At 44.3% G+C, this 15,410-nt stretch overlaps 1 protein-coding gene and 1 long non-coding RNA gene across 15 annotated transcripts; both read left to right on the forward strand.

Moving 5' to 3' along the window:
- Positions 1 to 1,304: 1,304 nt before the first annotated feature.
- LOC123070238 (uncharacterized) lies at positions 1,305 to 5,727 on the forward strand. 14 transcript variants are annotated; one of them, XR_006433558.1, is made up of 8 exons: positions 1,306 to 1,745; positions 1,826 to 1,887; positions 1,989 to 2,293; positions 2,381 to 2,431; positions 2,750 to 2,848; positions 2,939 to 3,518; positions 3,651 to 3,728; positions 5,446 to 5,727. It is a non-coding gene; the product is annotated as an uncharacterized lncRNA (long non-coding RNA). The 14 variants fall into 14 exon arrangements; XR_006433560.1 differs by lacking the exon at positions 5,446 to 5,727 and adding an exon at positions 3,821 to 4,828; XR_006433556.1 differs by lacking the exon at positions 5,446 to 5,727 and having other exon boundaries at positions 1,308 to 1,745; positions 2,939 to 3,133; positions 3,278 to 3,518; positions 3,651 to 4,828.
- Positions 5,728 to 12,924: 7,197 nt separating this feature from the next.
- Positions 12,925 to 13,861, forward strand: LOC123065483 (uncharacterized). The gene has a single exon (XM_044488750.1). It carries the CDS (start codon positions 13,215 to 13,217, stop codon positions 13,623 to 13,625), a length of 411 nt encoding a protein of 136 aa, XP_044344685.1. The 5' UTR covers positions 12,925 to 13,214; the 3' UTR covers positions 13,626 to 13,861.
- Positions 13,862 to 15,410: the final 1,549 nt, after the last annotated feature.

Genomic DNA, 15,410 nt, shown 5'->3' on the forward strand with positions numbered 1-15,410 from the left:
TTGATCGGAAAGAATAACTTTGAGGTGGTTTCATACCCTACAATATGAAGGAAATATGCCCTAGAGGCAATAATAAAGTTATTATTTATTTCCTTATATCATGATAAATGTTTATTATTCATGCTAGAGTTGTATTAACCGGAAACTTAGTACATGTGTGAATACATAGACAAAAAATAGTGTCCCTAGTGTTCCTCTACTAGACTAGCTCGTTAATTAAAGATGGTTATGTTTCCTAACCATAGACATGTGTTTCCATTTGATGAACGGGATCACATCATTAGGAGAATGATGTGATGGACATGACCCATCTGTTAGCTTAGCATTATGATCGTTACAGTTTCATTGCTACTGCTTTCTTCATGACTTATACATGTTCCTCAGACTATGAGATTATGCAACTTCCGAATACCAGAGGAACACCTTGTGTGCTATCAAACGTTGCAACATAAATGGGTGATTATAAAGATGCTCTACAGGTGTCTCCGAAGGTGTTTGTTGGGTTGGCATAGATCGAGATTAGGATTTGTCACTCCGTGTATCGAAGAGGTATCTCTGGGCCCTCTCGGCAATGCTCATCACTATAAGCCTAGCAAGAAATGTGATTAATGAGTTAGTTGCGGGATGAAGCATTACGCAACGAGTAAAGAGACTTGCCAGTAACGAGATTGAACTAGGTATGATGATACCGACGATCGAATCTCAGGCAAGTAACATACCAATGACAAAGGGAACAACTTATGTTGTTATGTGGTTTGACCGATAAAGATCTTCGTAGAATATGTAGGAGCCAATATGAGCATCCAGGTTCCGCTATCGGTTATTGACCGGAGATGTGTCTCGTTCATGTCTACATAGTTCTTGAACCCGTAGGGTCCGCACGCTCAACGTTCGATGACGATCTGTATTATGAGTTATGTGTTTTGATGACTAAAGTTTGCTCGGAGTCCCGGATGAGATCACGGACGTGACGAGGAGTCTCAAGATGGTCAAGACATAAATTTAAAACAATAATGAGGCTAGCCAACTCGCTCCCAGGATGCTCCCCCGATCGCGTCCTTCGTTGGCCCTTCGATGCTGGTCAGCGCAGTCTTTTTTTCGCTCCTGGTCGTTGGATCCTCGCTGGGAATTCATCTGTGCCATTTTCACCGCATGGTAGATCCTGGATGGGGTGTGACATGTGGGCTCGGGCTAGCTCCGATTGGCTGGGTGCGAGTTTTTCGGATGCGCGGGGCAGCCTCTCCTGCCGCGCTGCGTACGCACGCTTGCGTCATGGGGACGTGTGGGTCTGTGGTTGGGCGTGGGCGTGAACCCTAGCCCCCCAGTCCCCAGCCGCCACACCCCTGACCCCTCCCTCCTCCTCACTCCCTCGCCACACTATCGCACCATCTCCCTCCTCTCTCCTCCCTCATCACTAGCCACCGCAACAAGGGATTTGCCACCCCTCCTCCATCATCACCAGTCGCAGCACCAGGAGATTTGTCACCGCCGAGATCCAGCGCCTTGTAAGGTCCTCGGGTCAGCCTTGTCGTGCCCACCACTCTGTCGACCAGATCTGTGCCCTTGACTCCCTCTTCTCTCGCGTCGCGCGGTGCCTTCTGCTCCACCATGCCGCAGTTAAGTTGTGGATGACGGGGCCATGGACCGGTCCTTAAGGAGAGAAGGAAGATGAGGGTGAGAGAAGGAAGGAGAGGAGGGATAAGGAGAGAGGAAAGAGGAGAGTTTGCCACAAAAATCTTGATGAGGTGCTCCTGTCTATTTTCCTATTACTTTCTCCATCACACATGTTTAACTTTGCTGATATATGGATTTTATAAACATGAAGTGTACAGATCTGAGGATGAAGAGAATAAGAAGAATTTAGCTGAAGGGGTGAAGAAAATCAAGGTGATTTTCCTCCCTGTTTTGAACCTTTGTTCTTGCATTTAGATGATACAATTTGTGATTATGTGTATGTGCATTTATGAGATCTTTGCTGCTAGGTACAGAGTTTATGGTTACTGAAATTGGATAACAGAGAGTCACAGCTTCAGTTTTCAATTACAGTAGTTGATGTGTTATGTTTGCTGCAATTTGTCATGTGTGTTTGAGAGAGAAGGATGAAAAAGAGGGGACTGGAAGCTTGATCATTGCCAGGATCTGGATTCAGAGAGAGGGGTGAAAAAGAAGGGACATGGATTCAGAGAGGGATGAAAAGAGGGGACTGAAAGATCTTGCATTGCGTTTCTTCATCTACCAATACGGTTTCGTGTACCATTTGAACATAACCAAGTAGTATAACCAAAGTGTGCTGGTAATATTCCTTTCTTATTTTGTAATTGGACAAATATTTGTGCATATGCCATGTCTATGCAGTCTTTCTAATTGATGCAATTTCTAGGTTTATGGCTTCTCATGGGATGTGATTCTGGTCATGCTGCTTGTTATGAAGGTAAAAACAAAATTATATGTTTCTTCAGCTTAGTTTGGTCTGCATTTGTCTCAGAGAGCGAGCGTTCACAGGTACAGTGCTTATGCCATTATTAGTTAGTCCGGATTCTGTTCTCGTGTAGAATATTCTGTTTAGTTTGGTCTGAATTTGTCCCATAGAGCGAGTGTTCACAGGTCGAGTGCTTATGTCAGTTATTAATCAGTCAAGATTCTGGCATGATGTAGAATATTCAGTTTAGCTGGTCCACATTTGTCCTAGAGAGCGAGAGTTACTGATAAAATACTTATTTGGCTTAAATTAAATTTTATGGATTTGCAGGATGAGGTGAGCTTCATGAAGATGAGTAGGCGAGTGGCTGATATAGAGAGCTCCTCGAATGGGGAAGTAGCATTGTTGGAGGAACTCGAAGATGAGAAGGTCAATTTTGGCATGTCCAGTTCATGCAACCTTTGCATCCTTACATATCTTCGCCTTACTGGCATTTTATTTTTGCTGCTTTGGGATTAGGTTCCGAAGTCATGCCTTTGCCTTACTGTTGTGCTGATACTGGATGCAACATTGTGGACCTCTGGTTCGAGCATGGCCAGCATGGCCACGGATTGTAGGGGAGGAATGTATTGCCTAATGAGTTGTATGCTTTCTTTAGATCCTCTGTGCTCCCTATCACATCTGGCTTGGCCACCTACAAATTCTTGGGTCCACGTGAGCTCTCTTTCCACTCTGCAAGTTTTGCTTGCTCTTTCTGGGCTATTTGTGAAGGCTAGCCCCTTTCCTAAGTCTCTTATTTTATTATGGATCATGGAAGTGGGGAGTGTAACTCACATTTTTATAACACTGATCCTTTAGGTATATATACTTTGGTTTTCTGAAAGTGGATTGCATTTGCTTCCTGGTCACATTGAAACAAGGGTGGAAACAACCATCGTCCGCCGACCATTCTTCCTCCCTCAGGTTCCTGATCTGAAGCGGAGGAACACGAGGTCGCATCCATTAAGTGTCAGAAAGGGGTTGCAATGATTTTCTTCAGTCTGACAATCATATAGTAATTAGACGGTGTAGTACTATGGCGGTGGTATACTGATTTGGTGTAAGAATCACTAACATGACTTTGCGTGTACAAATCTTACATGTTAATGATATTAAGAATTAGTAGCATGTTTTTTTGTTTACTGCTGGATTTGCTAACAAGATGTCTCTTGTGTTGTTGATTGATATGCAGACTTGCTGTTTTTTGTTCAGTTGAAGGGCCCTCCAGGCTTAAGATCTTTCGAGGATAATTGTGTCATTGAATCTGAAGGTATATGATTGGTTTCTCAACTCATGTATCGATAAGAAATTTTTTCTTCCTCAATATATTGTTACTTACCTGACTTGTCGTACATTTGTGAGGTTTCTGAGGAAGTTCACTTCTTGCACGCGGCGTATAACTTGAGTTGCCTACAAATGATTTTGCCAGTTCGATGAAAACTTAGAATAACCAAGGGAACTTTCTCAGTTTTGTTGTTCTTGCTCTTCTCAGATTTTAGGTTGGGGGTATTAACATATATGCCACACACTAAGTTTAGATCTTAGTGTGAGATTAAATTGGCATAAATCCTTGTGCCATGTTGAAAAATTAGAATTACAAAAAAGAAAGGAAATATTAAAGAAGGGATATGGTTGATTAGGTTGTTGTGGTGTTTCTTTGTTAATAATTACATGCTAACTTGCTGGTTTAATTTAGGTGTGTGGAATATAGGAAATACAAGGAGAGATATTTCAGTTGCAATCCATCTTTTACTCTATAGTTGTGCGCCGCCATGGTGTCAATTTTGAACTTGCAAACTGAACTGTAAAATGTTTTAATGCCTTGGTGCATGAAGTTTTCTTTGCCTGCTCTGACTACTTCATTTATGTTTATTTACCGGGTTATGCGATCTCCTATGTTGCTGCATGTTGATCTTCTGTTTTGTTGTAACTCTATTTTGCTGCTCGAGGTTTGCTTCCTTTCTTTCTAGCTACATGTGTATTCTTTGATTTCTAGCTACATGCATGTTTTCCTTTTGCTCATGGAATAGTTTACTTATTTTGAACAGTAGCATCTCTGTTATTACAGACATACTAGGCCCGTGCTTCTTCACGGTGGCCATCTCTTTTTTTGTGAGAAGTGTGCCTTATGGCTTATTCTTGTGTATTCAGTTCTTCTGCCATTCAACAGTCAATACCAAGCCATTTTTATGGAGCCGATACTGTTCTGGTGGTCAGTGATAACTGAAAATCTCTTTCATTATCATTGCTTGCTATGTAGCCATTTTTCTTCTTTTCGCTTTGCTTCGATGTGTTTGTTTCTATGGAGTCTCTGCTACCTTACAACATCAAGATGAAAACTAAGCATCTGAGTTTCTTGGAGCAGCCCTACACGTGGTTGTTGTGCCTTTTTCCCTTGTGCTTTTGAAATGCAACATGACAGTAGTCAATATCAGGGTTGTAAACCTATTAGATTTGGGACAGAGGAAAGTGTGAAGATTTTATGATTGTTGCAAAGTAAAAGTTGATATTAGTGCCAGCTTAGGTGATCTGGTCCAAAGGGATATCTCAGATTTATGAGTTGATAGTATATTTGCATCTAAGAATAAACCTTAGTTTTTGGACAGAATTTATGAGTGAAAGTATTCTGGTGTATACCAGCCTTTTGTGTAGGATTGTTATGGTTATTGTGGTTGTCAATTTTGTTGACAAAATAGTTCCAATGGACATCTTTTTCGGTGTCGTACGGTAGATAGATTTGGTCTGCTCTTTCATGCGTTCTTCGGCTTTATGATTAATATTCCCAAAAATTTGAACAAAATTGAGCTATTAAATAAACGTCCCAGGAAATTTAGATTATTACAGTGGGGGCACTCCTTTGCATGGTTTTCAGTACAAGAGATTTAACCTTTTTTGTAGTATCATTCTCCCTGGCGGATTACATGTACGTTGTTTTAATTACAAGCATGCCTTCAGCTCATGGTTCTTATATTTTTTATTTTCCATAGGACAATTTCCTGGATTAATATATATACAGGAGATCCAGGAGTCCACCCGAATTTAGTCTCCAAGAAGCCTTTCATCCAGGATGCACCAAAATTCTTTTCAAATGTTATGTGAAAAGCGTGTGTGCTAGATGTGGCCACTGTCCAGCGTTTTGATCTGTCCACTCAGGTGCTTTTGTCTAGGTGGTAACACAACAAGCTGCTTATCGTATAGATACTTATCATATGTACAACCCTATGTTCGTTCTGTTGGGGGACGTAGTAATTTCAAAATTTTCCTACGCACACACAAGATCATGGTGATGCATAGCAACGAGAGGGGAGAGTGTGTCCATGTACCCTCGTAGACCGAAAGCGGAAGTGTTATCACAACACGGTTAATGTAGTCGTACGTCTTCACGGCCTGACCGATCAAGCACCAAAACTATGGCACCTCCGAGTTCTTGCACACGTTCAGCTCAATGACGTTGCCCGTACTCCGATCCAACAGAGTGTCGAGGGAGAGTTCCATCAGCATGACAGCATGGTGACGATCTTGATGTTCTACCGTCGCAGGGCTTCGACTAAGCACCGCTACAATATTATCGAGGAGGACTATGGTGGAGGGGGGCACCACACACGGCTAAGAGATCAAGAGATCAATTGTTGTCTCTAGAGGTGCCCCCTTGCTCCTGTATATAAAAGAGCAAGGGGGAGGGGGCAGCCAGCCTAGGAGGGGGCGCGCCCTGGGGAGTCCTACTCCCACCGGGAGTAGGACTCCCTCCTTCCTTGTTGGACTAGGAGAGGTGGAAGGAAAGGGAGAGGACGAGAAGGAAAGAGGGGGGCCGGCCCCCTTGCCCTAAACCAATTCGGTTTGGGCCTTGGGGGGGGCGCCCCACACTCCCCTTGCTGTCCTCTATTTCCACTAAGGCCCATGTAGGCCCATTAAGCCCCCGGGGGGTTCCGGTAACCCCCGATACTCCGGTAAAATCCCGATTTCACCCGGAACACTTCCGATATCCAAATATAGGCTTCCAATATATCAATCTTCATGTCTCGACCATTTCGAGACTCCTCGTCATGTCCGTAATCACATTAGGGACTCCGAACAACCTTCGGTACATCAAAACTCATAAACTCATAATATAACTGTCATCGAAACCTTAAGCGTGCGGACCCTACGGGTTCGAGAACTATGTAGACATGACCGAGACACGTTACCGGTCAATAACCAATAGCGGAACCTGGATGCTCATATTGGCTCCTACATATTCTACGAAGATCTTCATTGGTCAAACCGCATAACAACATACGTTGTTCCCTTTGTCATTGGTATGTTACTTGCCCGAGATTCGATCGTCAGTATCCCATTACCTAGTTCAATCTCATTACTGGCAGGTCTCTTTACTCGTTATGTAATGCATCATTCCGTAACTAACCCATTATCTACATTGCTTGCAAGGCTTATAGTGATGTGCATTACCGAGAGGGCCCAGAGATACCTCTCCGACAATCGGAGTGACAAAACCTAATCTCGAAATACGCCAACTCAACATGTACCTTTGGAGACACCTGTAGAGCTTCTTTATAATCACCCTGTTACGTTGTGACGTTTGGTAGCACACAAAGTGTTCCTCCGGTTAACGGGAGTTGCATAATCTCATAGTTGTAGGAACATGTATAAGCATGAAGAAAGCAATAGCAACATACTGAACGATCAAGTGCTAAGCTAACAGAATGGGTCAAGTCAATCACATCATTGTACTAATGATGTGATCCCGTTAAGCCGACACATGTTTCCTCCAGCCAATGATGATTTTACACGTGGAAAATCCCCATTGGTCGGGGCTGTTAACGGGTTATCGGATCCAAAACCCGACCCGATAGCTTAACGGCGTTCCGTTACGGTGGATGCCACGTGTCGGTCATCCTTGACGAAAGCACTTCTGTGACGCGCGATTTATCGTCATGGAAGTAGACACTTCCGTGATGATAATTTTGGTAATGTCATGGAACACTTCTACGACAGCACAAGTATGACTATCTTGATTCTGTCATAAATTTGTCATGGATGTACATGCATGAAAAAAAACGCGACCTACTGTGACAAACACGTATCATCACGGAAGTGTATTTCTTTTTTGTAGTGATAACCATCTTTGATTAATGAGCTAGTCAAGTAGAGGCATACTAGTGACACTTATGTTTGTCTATGTATTCACACATGTATTATGTTTCCGGTTAATACAATTCTAGCATGAATAATAAACATTTATCATGAAATAAGGAAATAAATAATAACTTTATTATTGCCTCTAGGGCATATTTCCTTCACGTTCTGTATGCATGTTAGAGCAGGAGCTTCTGCCCCTATGTGAGTAATCCTATGGGAATTAGCAACATTGCTTGTACTTTCGAGTGGGCTGAATCCAATGCAAGTTTTTGGAGCAGTTGGGTTCCAGAACAAACGACTAGGTATTCCCAAAGAGGTCAATCCACTGGTGGCTAGCATAATATCTTCATGTTGGGACAAGTAAGATGACAGATCATTTCTCAAATAATATGTCGTTGTTCTCAAAATTTTATTTTCTCTTCTTTTCTGCTCCTTGACCCACTAACTATGACCTCAACGTTCTTGGGTGCAGCGATCAAAGCAAACAACCATCTTTCTACCAGCTCTTGTCATCGCTGAAGAAATTATAGTGGTTGCGTGTTACAGAAAGCCTATGACAATTTGCGAGTGTTGTTTGTGCAATATACTGGTTTTATTGCAGGTGCATGTTTGAATTCAGATGGCAGTGGTCTCCTTGTTTACAGTGATAAGAATAATAAAAATATTGATAATGGTCTTTCCACTATTACAATCTCAGATTGCATTACTTGCTTCCATTAGAAAGGAACTGTGGCTCATGGGTTTACTGGATGATCTTTTTGATAGACATTTTCAAAATAGCATGGTTTAACACATGGGCTTTCTACTACGAGTATCGAATATGTCCTTCCAAAAAGAAACTATTTTTATCGACAACATGTCTTTAATGGGTCTCTGCGCCATTTGGCGCAACGGGTCAACTAGTATTGATATATTAGAAAGCTATATTCGGACATCTTAATGGTTCCGGACAAGTTCGGGTATTTCCCGGAGTACCGGGAGGTTACCGGAACCTCCCGGGGAGTTGTTGGGCCTTAATGGGCTTTAGGGGATAAGAGAGAAGGGCCACAAGGGTTGGCTGCGCCCCTCCCCCCCATGGGCTAGTCTGAATTGGACTAGGATGGGGTGGCGCGCCCTTCTCCTTCCTTCTCCCCTCTTCCCCCTTCCTCCTTCTCCTAGTTGGAATAGGAAAGGGGGGGCGAATCCTACTTGGACCGGGAGTCCAAGTAGGACTCCCCCCTTGGCGTGCCTCCTCTAGCGCCGGCCTCCTCCTCCTCCCTCCTTTATATACGGGGGCAAGGGGGCATCCTAGAACACACCAAGTTTTGCCTTAGTCGTGTGCGGTGCCCCCTCCGCAGTTACGCACCTCGATCATCTCGCCGTAGTGCTTAGGCGAAGCACTGCGCCGGTAACCTCATCATCACCATCGTCACGCCGTCGTGCTGACGGAACTCACCCTCGTCCTCAACTGGATCGAGAGCACGAGGGACGTCATCGAGCTGAACGTGTGCTGAACGCGGAGGTGCCATATGTTCGGTACTTGGATTGGTTGGATCGTGAAGATGTTCGACTACATCAACCGCGTTAACTAAACGCTTCCGCTTTTGGTCTATGAGGGTACGTGGACACACTCTCCCCTCTCGTTGCTATGCATCTCCTAGATAGATCTTGCGTGATCATAGATTTTTTTTTAAAATTACTGTGTTCCTCAACAGTGGTATCAGAGCCAGGTCTATGCGTAGATGTTTTATGCACGAGTAGAACACAAAGAGTTGTGGGCGATAATAGTCATACTGCTTACCACCAACATCCTACTTTGGTTCAGCGTTATTGTTGGATGAAGCGGCCTGGACCGACATTACATGACCGCGTTCATGAGACTGGTTCTACCGACGTGCTTTTGCACATAGGTGGCTGGTGGGTGTTTGTTTCTCCAACTTTAGTTGAATCAAGTTTGACTACGTCCGATCCTTGTTGAAGGTTAAAACAACACACTTGATGAAAAATCGTTGTGGTTTTGATGTGTAGGTAAGAACGGTTCTCGCTAGAAGCCCGTAGCAGCCATGTAAAATTTACAACAACAAAGTAGAGGACGTCTAACTTGTTTTTGCAGGGCTTGTTGTGATGTGATATGGTCAAGACATGACATGATATAAATTGTTGTATGAGATAATCATGTTTTGTAACAAAGTTATCGGCAACTGGCAGGAGCCATATGGTTGTCACTTTATTGTATGCAATGCAATCTCCATGTAATTGTTTTACTTTATCAGTAAGCGGTAGCGATAGTCATAGAAGCAATAGTTGGCAAGACGACAATGATGCTACGATGGAGATCAAGGTGTTGCACCGGTGACGATGGAGATCATGATGATGCTTCGGTGATGAAGACCATGAGCACAAGATGATGATGACCATATCATGTCACATATTTTGATTGCATGTGATGTTTATCTTTTATGCATCTTATTCTGCTTAGTACGGCGATAGCATTATAAGATGATCCCTTACTAAATTTCAAGGTATAAGTGTTCTTCCTGAGTATGCACCATTTCTATAGTTCGTCGTCCGAGACACCACGTGATGATCGGGTGTGATAAGCTCTGCGTTCACATACAACTGATGCAAGCCAGTTTTGCACACGCAGAATACTCGGGTTAAACTTGACGAGCCTAGCATATGCAGATATGGCCTCGGAACACTGAGACCGAAAGGTCGAACGTGAATCATATAGTAGATATGATCAACATAGTGATGTTCACCATTTAAAACTACTCCATCTCACGTGATGATCGGACATGGTTTAGTTGATTTGGATCATGTGATCATTTAGATGAATAGAGGGATGTCTATCTAAGTGGGAGTTCTTAAGTAATATGATTAATTGAACTTTAATTTATCGTGAACTTAGTCCTGTTAGTTATTTTGCATGTCTATGTTATTGTAGATCAATGGCCCGTGCTACCATTTCTTTGAATTTTAATGCGTTCCTAGAGAAAGCTAAGTTGAAAGATGATGGTAGCAATTACACGGACTGGGTCCGTAACTTGAGGATTATCCTCATTGCTGCACGAAAGAATTACTTCATGGAAGCACCGCTAGGTGCTAGGCCTGCTGCAGACGCTACTGATGACGTTAAGAACATCTGGCAGAGCAAAGCTGATGACTACTTGATAGTTCAGTGTGCCATGCTTTACGACTTAGAATCGGGACTTCAAAGATGTTTTGAACGTCATGGAGCATATGAGATGTCCCAAGAGTTGAAGTTAATATTTCAAGCAAATGTCTGAGTTGAGAGATATGAAGTCTCCAACAAGTGCTATAGCTGCAAGATGGTGGAAAATAGTTCTGTCAGTGAACATATACTCAAAATGTCTGGGTACCATAACCACTTGACTCAGCTGGGAGTTAATCTTCCTGATGATAGTGTCATTGACAGAGTTCTTCAATCACTGTCACCAAGCTATAAAGGCTTCGTGATGAACTATAATATGCAAGGGATGAACAAGACAATTCCCGAGCTCTTCGCAGTGCTAAGGCTGCGGAGGTAAAAATCAAAAAGGAGCATCAAGTGTTGATGGTCAACAAGACCACTAGTTTCAAGAAAAAAGGTAAAGGGAAGAAGGGGAACTTCAAGAAGAACGGCAAGAAAGTTGCTGCTCGGGAGAAGAAACTCAAGTCTGGATCTAAGCCTGAAACCGAGTGCTTCTACTGCAAAGGGACTGGTCACTGGAAGCGGAACCGCCCCAAGTATTTGGCGGATAAGAAGGATGGCAAAGTGAAAGGTATATTTGATATACATGTTATTGAGGTGTACCTTACTAATGCTCGTAGTAGCGCCTGGGTATTTGATACTGGTTCTGTTGCTCATTTGCAACTTGAAACAGGGGCTACGGATTAAACGAAGGTTGGCTAAGGACGAGGTGACGATGCGCGTGGGAAATGATTTCAAGGTCGATGTGATCGCCGTCGGCACACTATCTCTACATCTACCTTCGGGATTAGTTTTAGACCTGAATAATTGTTATTTGGTGCCAGCGTTGAGCATGAACATTATATCTGGATCTTGTTTGATGCGAGAAGGTTATTCATTTAAATCAAAGAATAATGATTGTTTTATTTATATGAGTAATATCTTTTATGGTCATGCACCTTGCTGAGTGGTCTATTTTTGTTGAATCTCGATCATGATGATACACATGTTCATAATATTGAAGCCAAAAAATATAAAGTTGATAATGATAGTGCAACTTATTTGTTGCACTGTCGTTTAGGTTATATTGGTGTAAAGTGCATGAAGAAATTCTATGCTGATGGGCTTTTGGAATCACTTGATTATGAATCACTTGGTGCTTACCGTGTCTCATGGGCAAGATGACTAAAACTCCGTTCTCTGGAACAATGGAATAAGTTACTGACTTTTTGGAAATAATACATACCGATGTATGCGGTCCAATAAGTGTTGAGGCTCGTGGCGGGTATCGTTATTTTCTTACCTTCACAGATGATTTGAGCAGATATGGATATATCTACTTAATGAAGCATAAGTCTGAAACGTTTGAAGCAAAGAATTTCAGAGTGAAATAAAAAATTATCGCAACAAGAAAATAAAGTTTTTACGATTTGATTATGGAGGTGAATATTTGAGTGGGTGTATTTTTTGAAACCGCTATATCAGTGTATGCGTTCGAACTATAATGCACTTGCTATCTCGGAACCTGAAGGAGCAACAAGTTGAATGTAGGACTGTCGCGGTCTTGTCGGTCAACTAGTTCGCAAGAATTAAACGGGGAGTTTAGTTTGAATGTATATAGTACTCCGTATATGTTTTGTCATTTTATTATACCCTGTGAGTGCTGCTGACCTTTCGTACTGGTTATTTGCTTGCTTTGCCTGATGATGATAAGTAAAGGCTCACTCGACTTCTGAAGATGGCTCTGAGCATGTTATTTCTGTGGTCAAAGTTGACCATGTTGATATTGATTTGCTTCTGAATCTTGTCTGTCCAAGCACAACGCTATTTTGACAAATATTTCCGCGGTACTTTTCGAGTTATAACACTGTTTGACGAGATGATTTCCGTTCTCTTTTGTCTTGTTGGTCTCGAAGATGCTGTCAGTTCAGTGAAACTGACGAGTACGGGAATCCTACGTGGCGACTCATTCTGAAAGCATGGATTGCTACGGAGAGCTCGGATCCCATACAAAGATGAAGGAAGGGATTTGACGTCACCAGAAAACGCAGAATTCTCAATCGCACTTTCCAAATTCCCGCAAAATGCTGACAGCGACTCGATTCTCAGGGTGCAAAACTGACCAATGGAGCAGCAATACCACACCCGCGCGTTGCCGGCTCTCCGGACTCCACAAAGCAAGCGTTTCAGGTCGCAACACACAGAAGTAGACAACGCGATCCCTCCCTTCGCCATGATCGTCACGCCGAACCTCCCCGCGCCGAAGCTAAACTCCTAAAGCCCAACGATGAATTCGAGGACACACAGTCCGTGACATGACTCGTTTGGTCATGCCTCCTGCTTCATCTCCACGCCTTATAAACCCCCCACGGCCGGATGCAATGCAACCTCAGACATAAGCACACACGACACGAGCACCTAATTAACGAAGCTTGCTAGCAGCTAGCCATGGCCGAGAGGGAGGGAGCGGTGGTGAAGAAGGGGCACGAGGAGGGCCTGAAGCTGGCGGCTTCGCTGCTGGAGGAGTTCGGGCTGCCCCTGGGCCTGCTGCCGCTGGCGGACGTGATCGAGGTCGGCTTCGTGCGCGCCACCGGCTACATGTGGATCGCGCAGCAGAAGAAGGTGGAGCACCGCTTCAAGATGGTGAGCAAGCAGGTGAGCTACGACGTGGAGATCACCGGCTACGTCAAGACCAAGTGCATCAAGAAGCTCAAGGGCGTCAAGGCCAAGGAGCTCATGCTGTGGCCGCCCGTCAACGAGATCACCGTCGACGACCCGCCCACCGGCAAGATCGTCTTTAGGAGCCTCGCCGGCGTCACCAAGACCTTCCCCGTCGAGGCCTTCGCCGCGGGCCAGTAGGCGCGCCCGGGCCGCAGCATTTCCGTATTTATACCGCGGCTTTGCCTTCGTTGAAGACTACTACTACTACCTGGCGCCGGGGTACTGGCTATTGAAGCGGGTGCATTCGTTTAATTTCGCGAGTTTGTTGTTCTCAAGGCTACGACCAAGCCTTGTACTATCGTATCGTTACAAGTGTGTGCCAGTGTGTGCGTTGTACTTTGAACCGTGCTTATAAACGGGTTTGGTGGATTCTACTTCTTTTTTCCACGAATACACAACTTATGTATCATTTCATTGATAGAAGAAGTTAAAACTAGTATAAGATGTGGTACAACACATAACACGGACGCAAGGGCGTGAGCATTGTGTCTGAAGCAAAAAAACATGGGATGCTCAACCCAAACAAAGAAAAAAAAAACACGGCTAAACTCGTCATCCTGAGAACTAGCCCAAACCAATAACACGACGACCAACATCTCCAGATCCATAACTGAGGACACCGCGAGCAACCAAGACGATGCCTTCACAAAGGAGCACGACACCGAGACGCCATCACCGTCCGATCCGGATAACCGGACCTAGGATTTCCCCTGATGCTCGAAGAGGGGCATAGACAACGGCCGTGACAACGCCTCCAAGAAGGGGACGGCACCGCGGGTGTCCCGCCAGCCGAAAAAGATGCAGGGATTTCGCCTTGGCCTGAGTCAGAGCAATCCCAAGCCATCGGAGCACGAATCGAAGAAGAAGTCGGGCATAGGCCTGAACCATGACCACAGGAATGGGAGCGACACCGGACGCGCGAGCAACGAAGCGATGGAGGGACAAACGGGGCACAGAGGTGGGCGGCTGGGCAGCTTGGCGGAACGGGAAGCGGTGGAGGATGTGACGATGGCCGGAGGCCCGAGCGAGCCAGTATCCAGAGGGGGGTGAAGATCCGGGTCACCAGGACCGAAGCAACAAAGACGTCGACAAGTCCGAGGAGCTGGAAGGGGCGCAACTCCTGGGGCAAGCCGGAATCGATCTGACCGGGACACGGATTTCCTTTTGCGTGATGTCGATCAGCACAGTTGCGAACAAAAAATACTGCACACATTACGCCGGTAGAGCTTGCTTCGGCATCGCTTGGCGTGTCAGTGGTTGATAATACAGTGCTATCATAAGCACGTCGTGTAACTTAAGAGGAGACAACAAAACATGTTGTAAGGTTCTTTTTTTAGTCTTATATAACTAGATATCCAAAAGTACACCCTAGAATATATTGTTGGTAAGATATCATCTCTTAATTAAGAGAAGACATGTCTTACGATTTCCCTCTCTCCTCCATAACCGTTATTGATGGATCGATCAAAAAATATTATTTTCGAGGCAATCAATTGTATTTTTCGTATGAGTGACATGCACCTAGAGACCCCCTGTGGATGCACAGCGGATGCACAGCACAGGTGCTCGAGTGAGTGTGGGAGTGTGCGGCGTGGCGGCTTGAGAGGGCTCCACGCGTGAGCCCTTCTTTTCTTTTATTGTGGGTATTCTTCCTTCGTTCCAAAGCACTCGTGTGCTGCACCAACTGTGATGCTTGTGACGCGTACAGCGTCGGTTGTGCACTTGTGTGCGTTTCTTGGTTTTCTCTGTTTTTTGTTTTCTCCGGTTTCTTGTTTTTTGCAGTATTTGTTGGATTTTTTTCTTGTGCATGGATGTGCTTCACACAAGAGTATAGATGTGTTTCAAGCAGGAGCATAGTTTGCGCCTCACATTAGGAGCACAAGTTACTACTGGGTCAGAGCACTGGGTTAATTCAAGTTGAGA

The sequence above is a fragment of the Triticum aestivum genome, chromosome 3B, assembly GCF_018294505.1.
Source record: "Triticum aestivum cultivar Chinese Spring chromosome 3B, IWGSC CS RefSeq v2.1, whole genome shotgun sequence".
NCBI lineage: Eukaryota > Viridiplantae > Streptophyta > Magnoliopsida > Poales > Poaceae > Triticum > Triticum aestivum.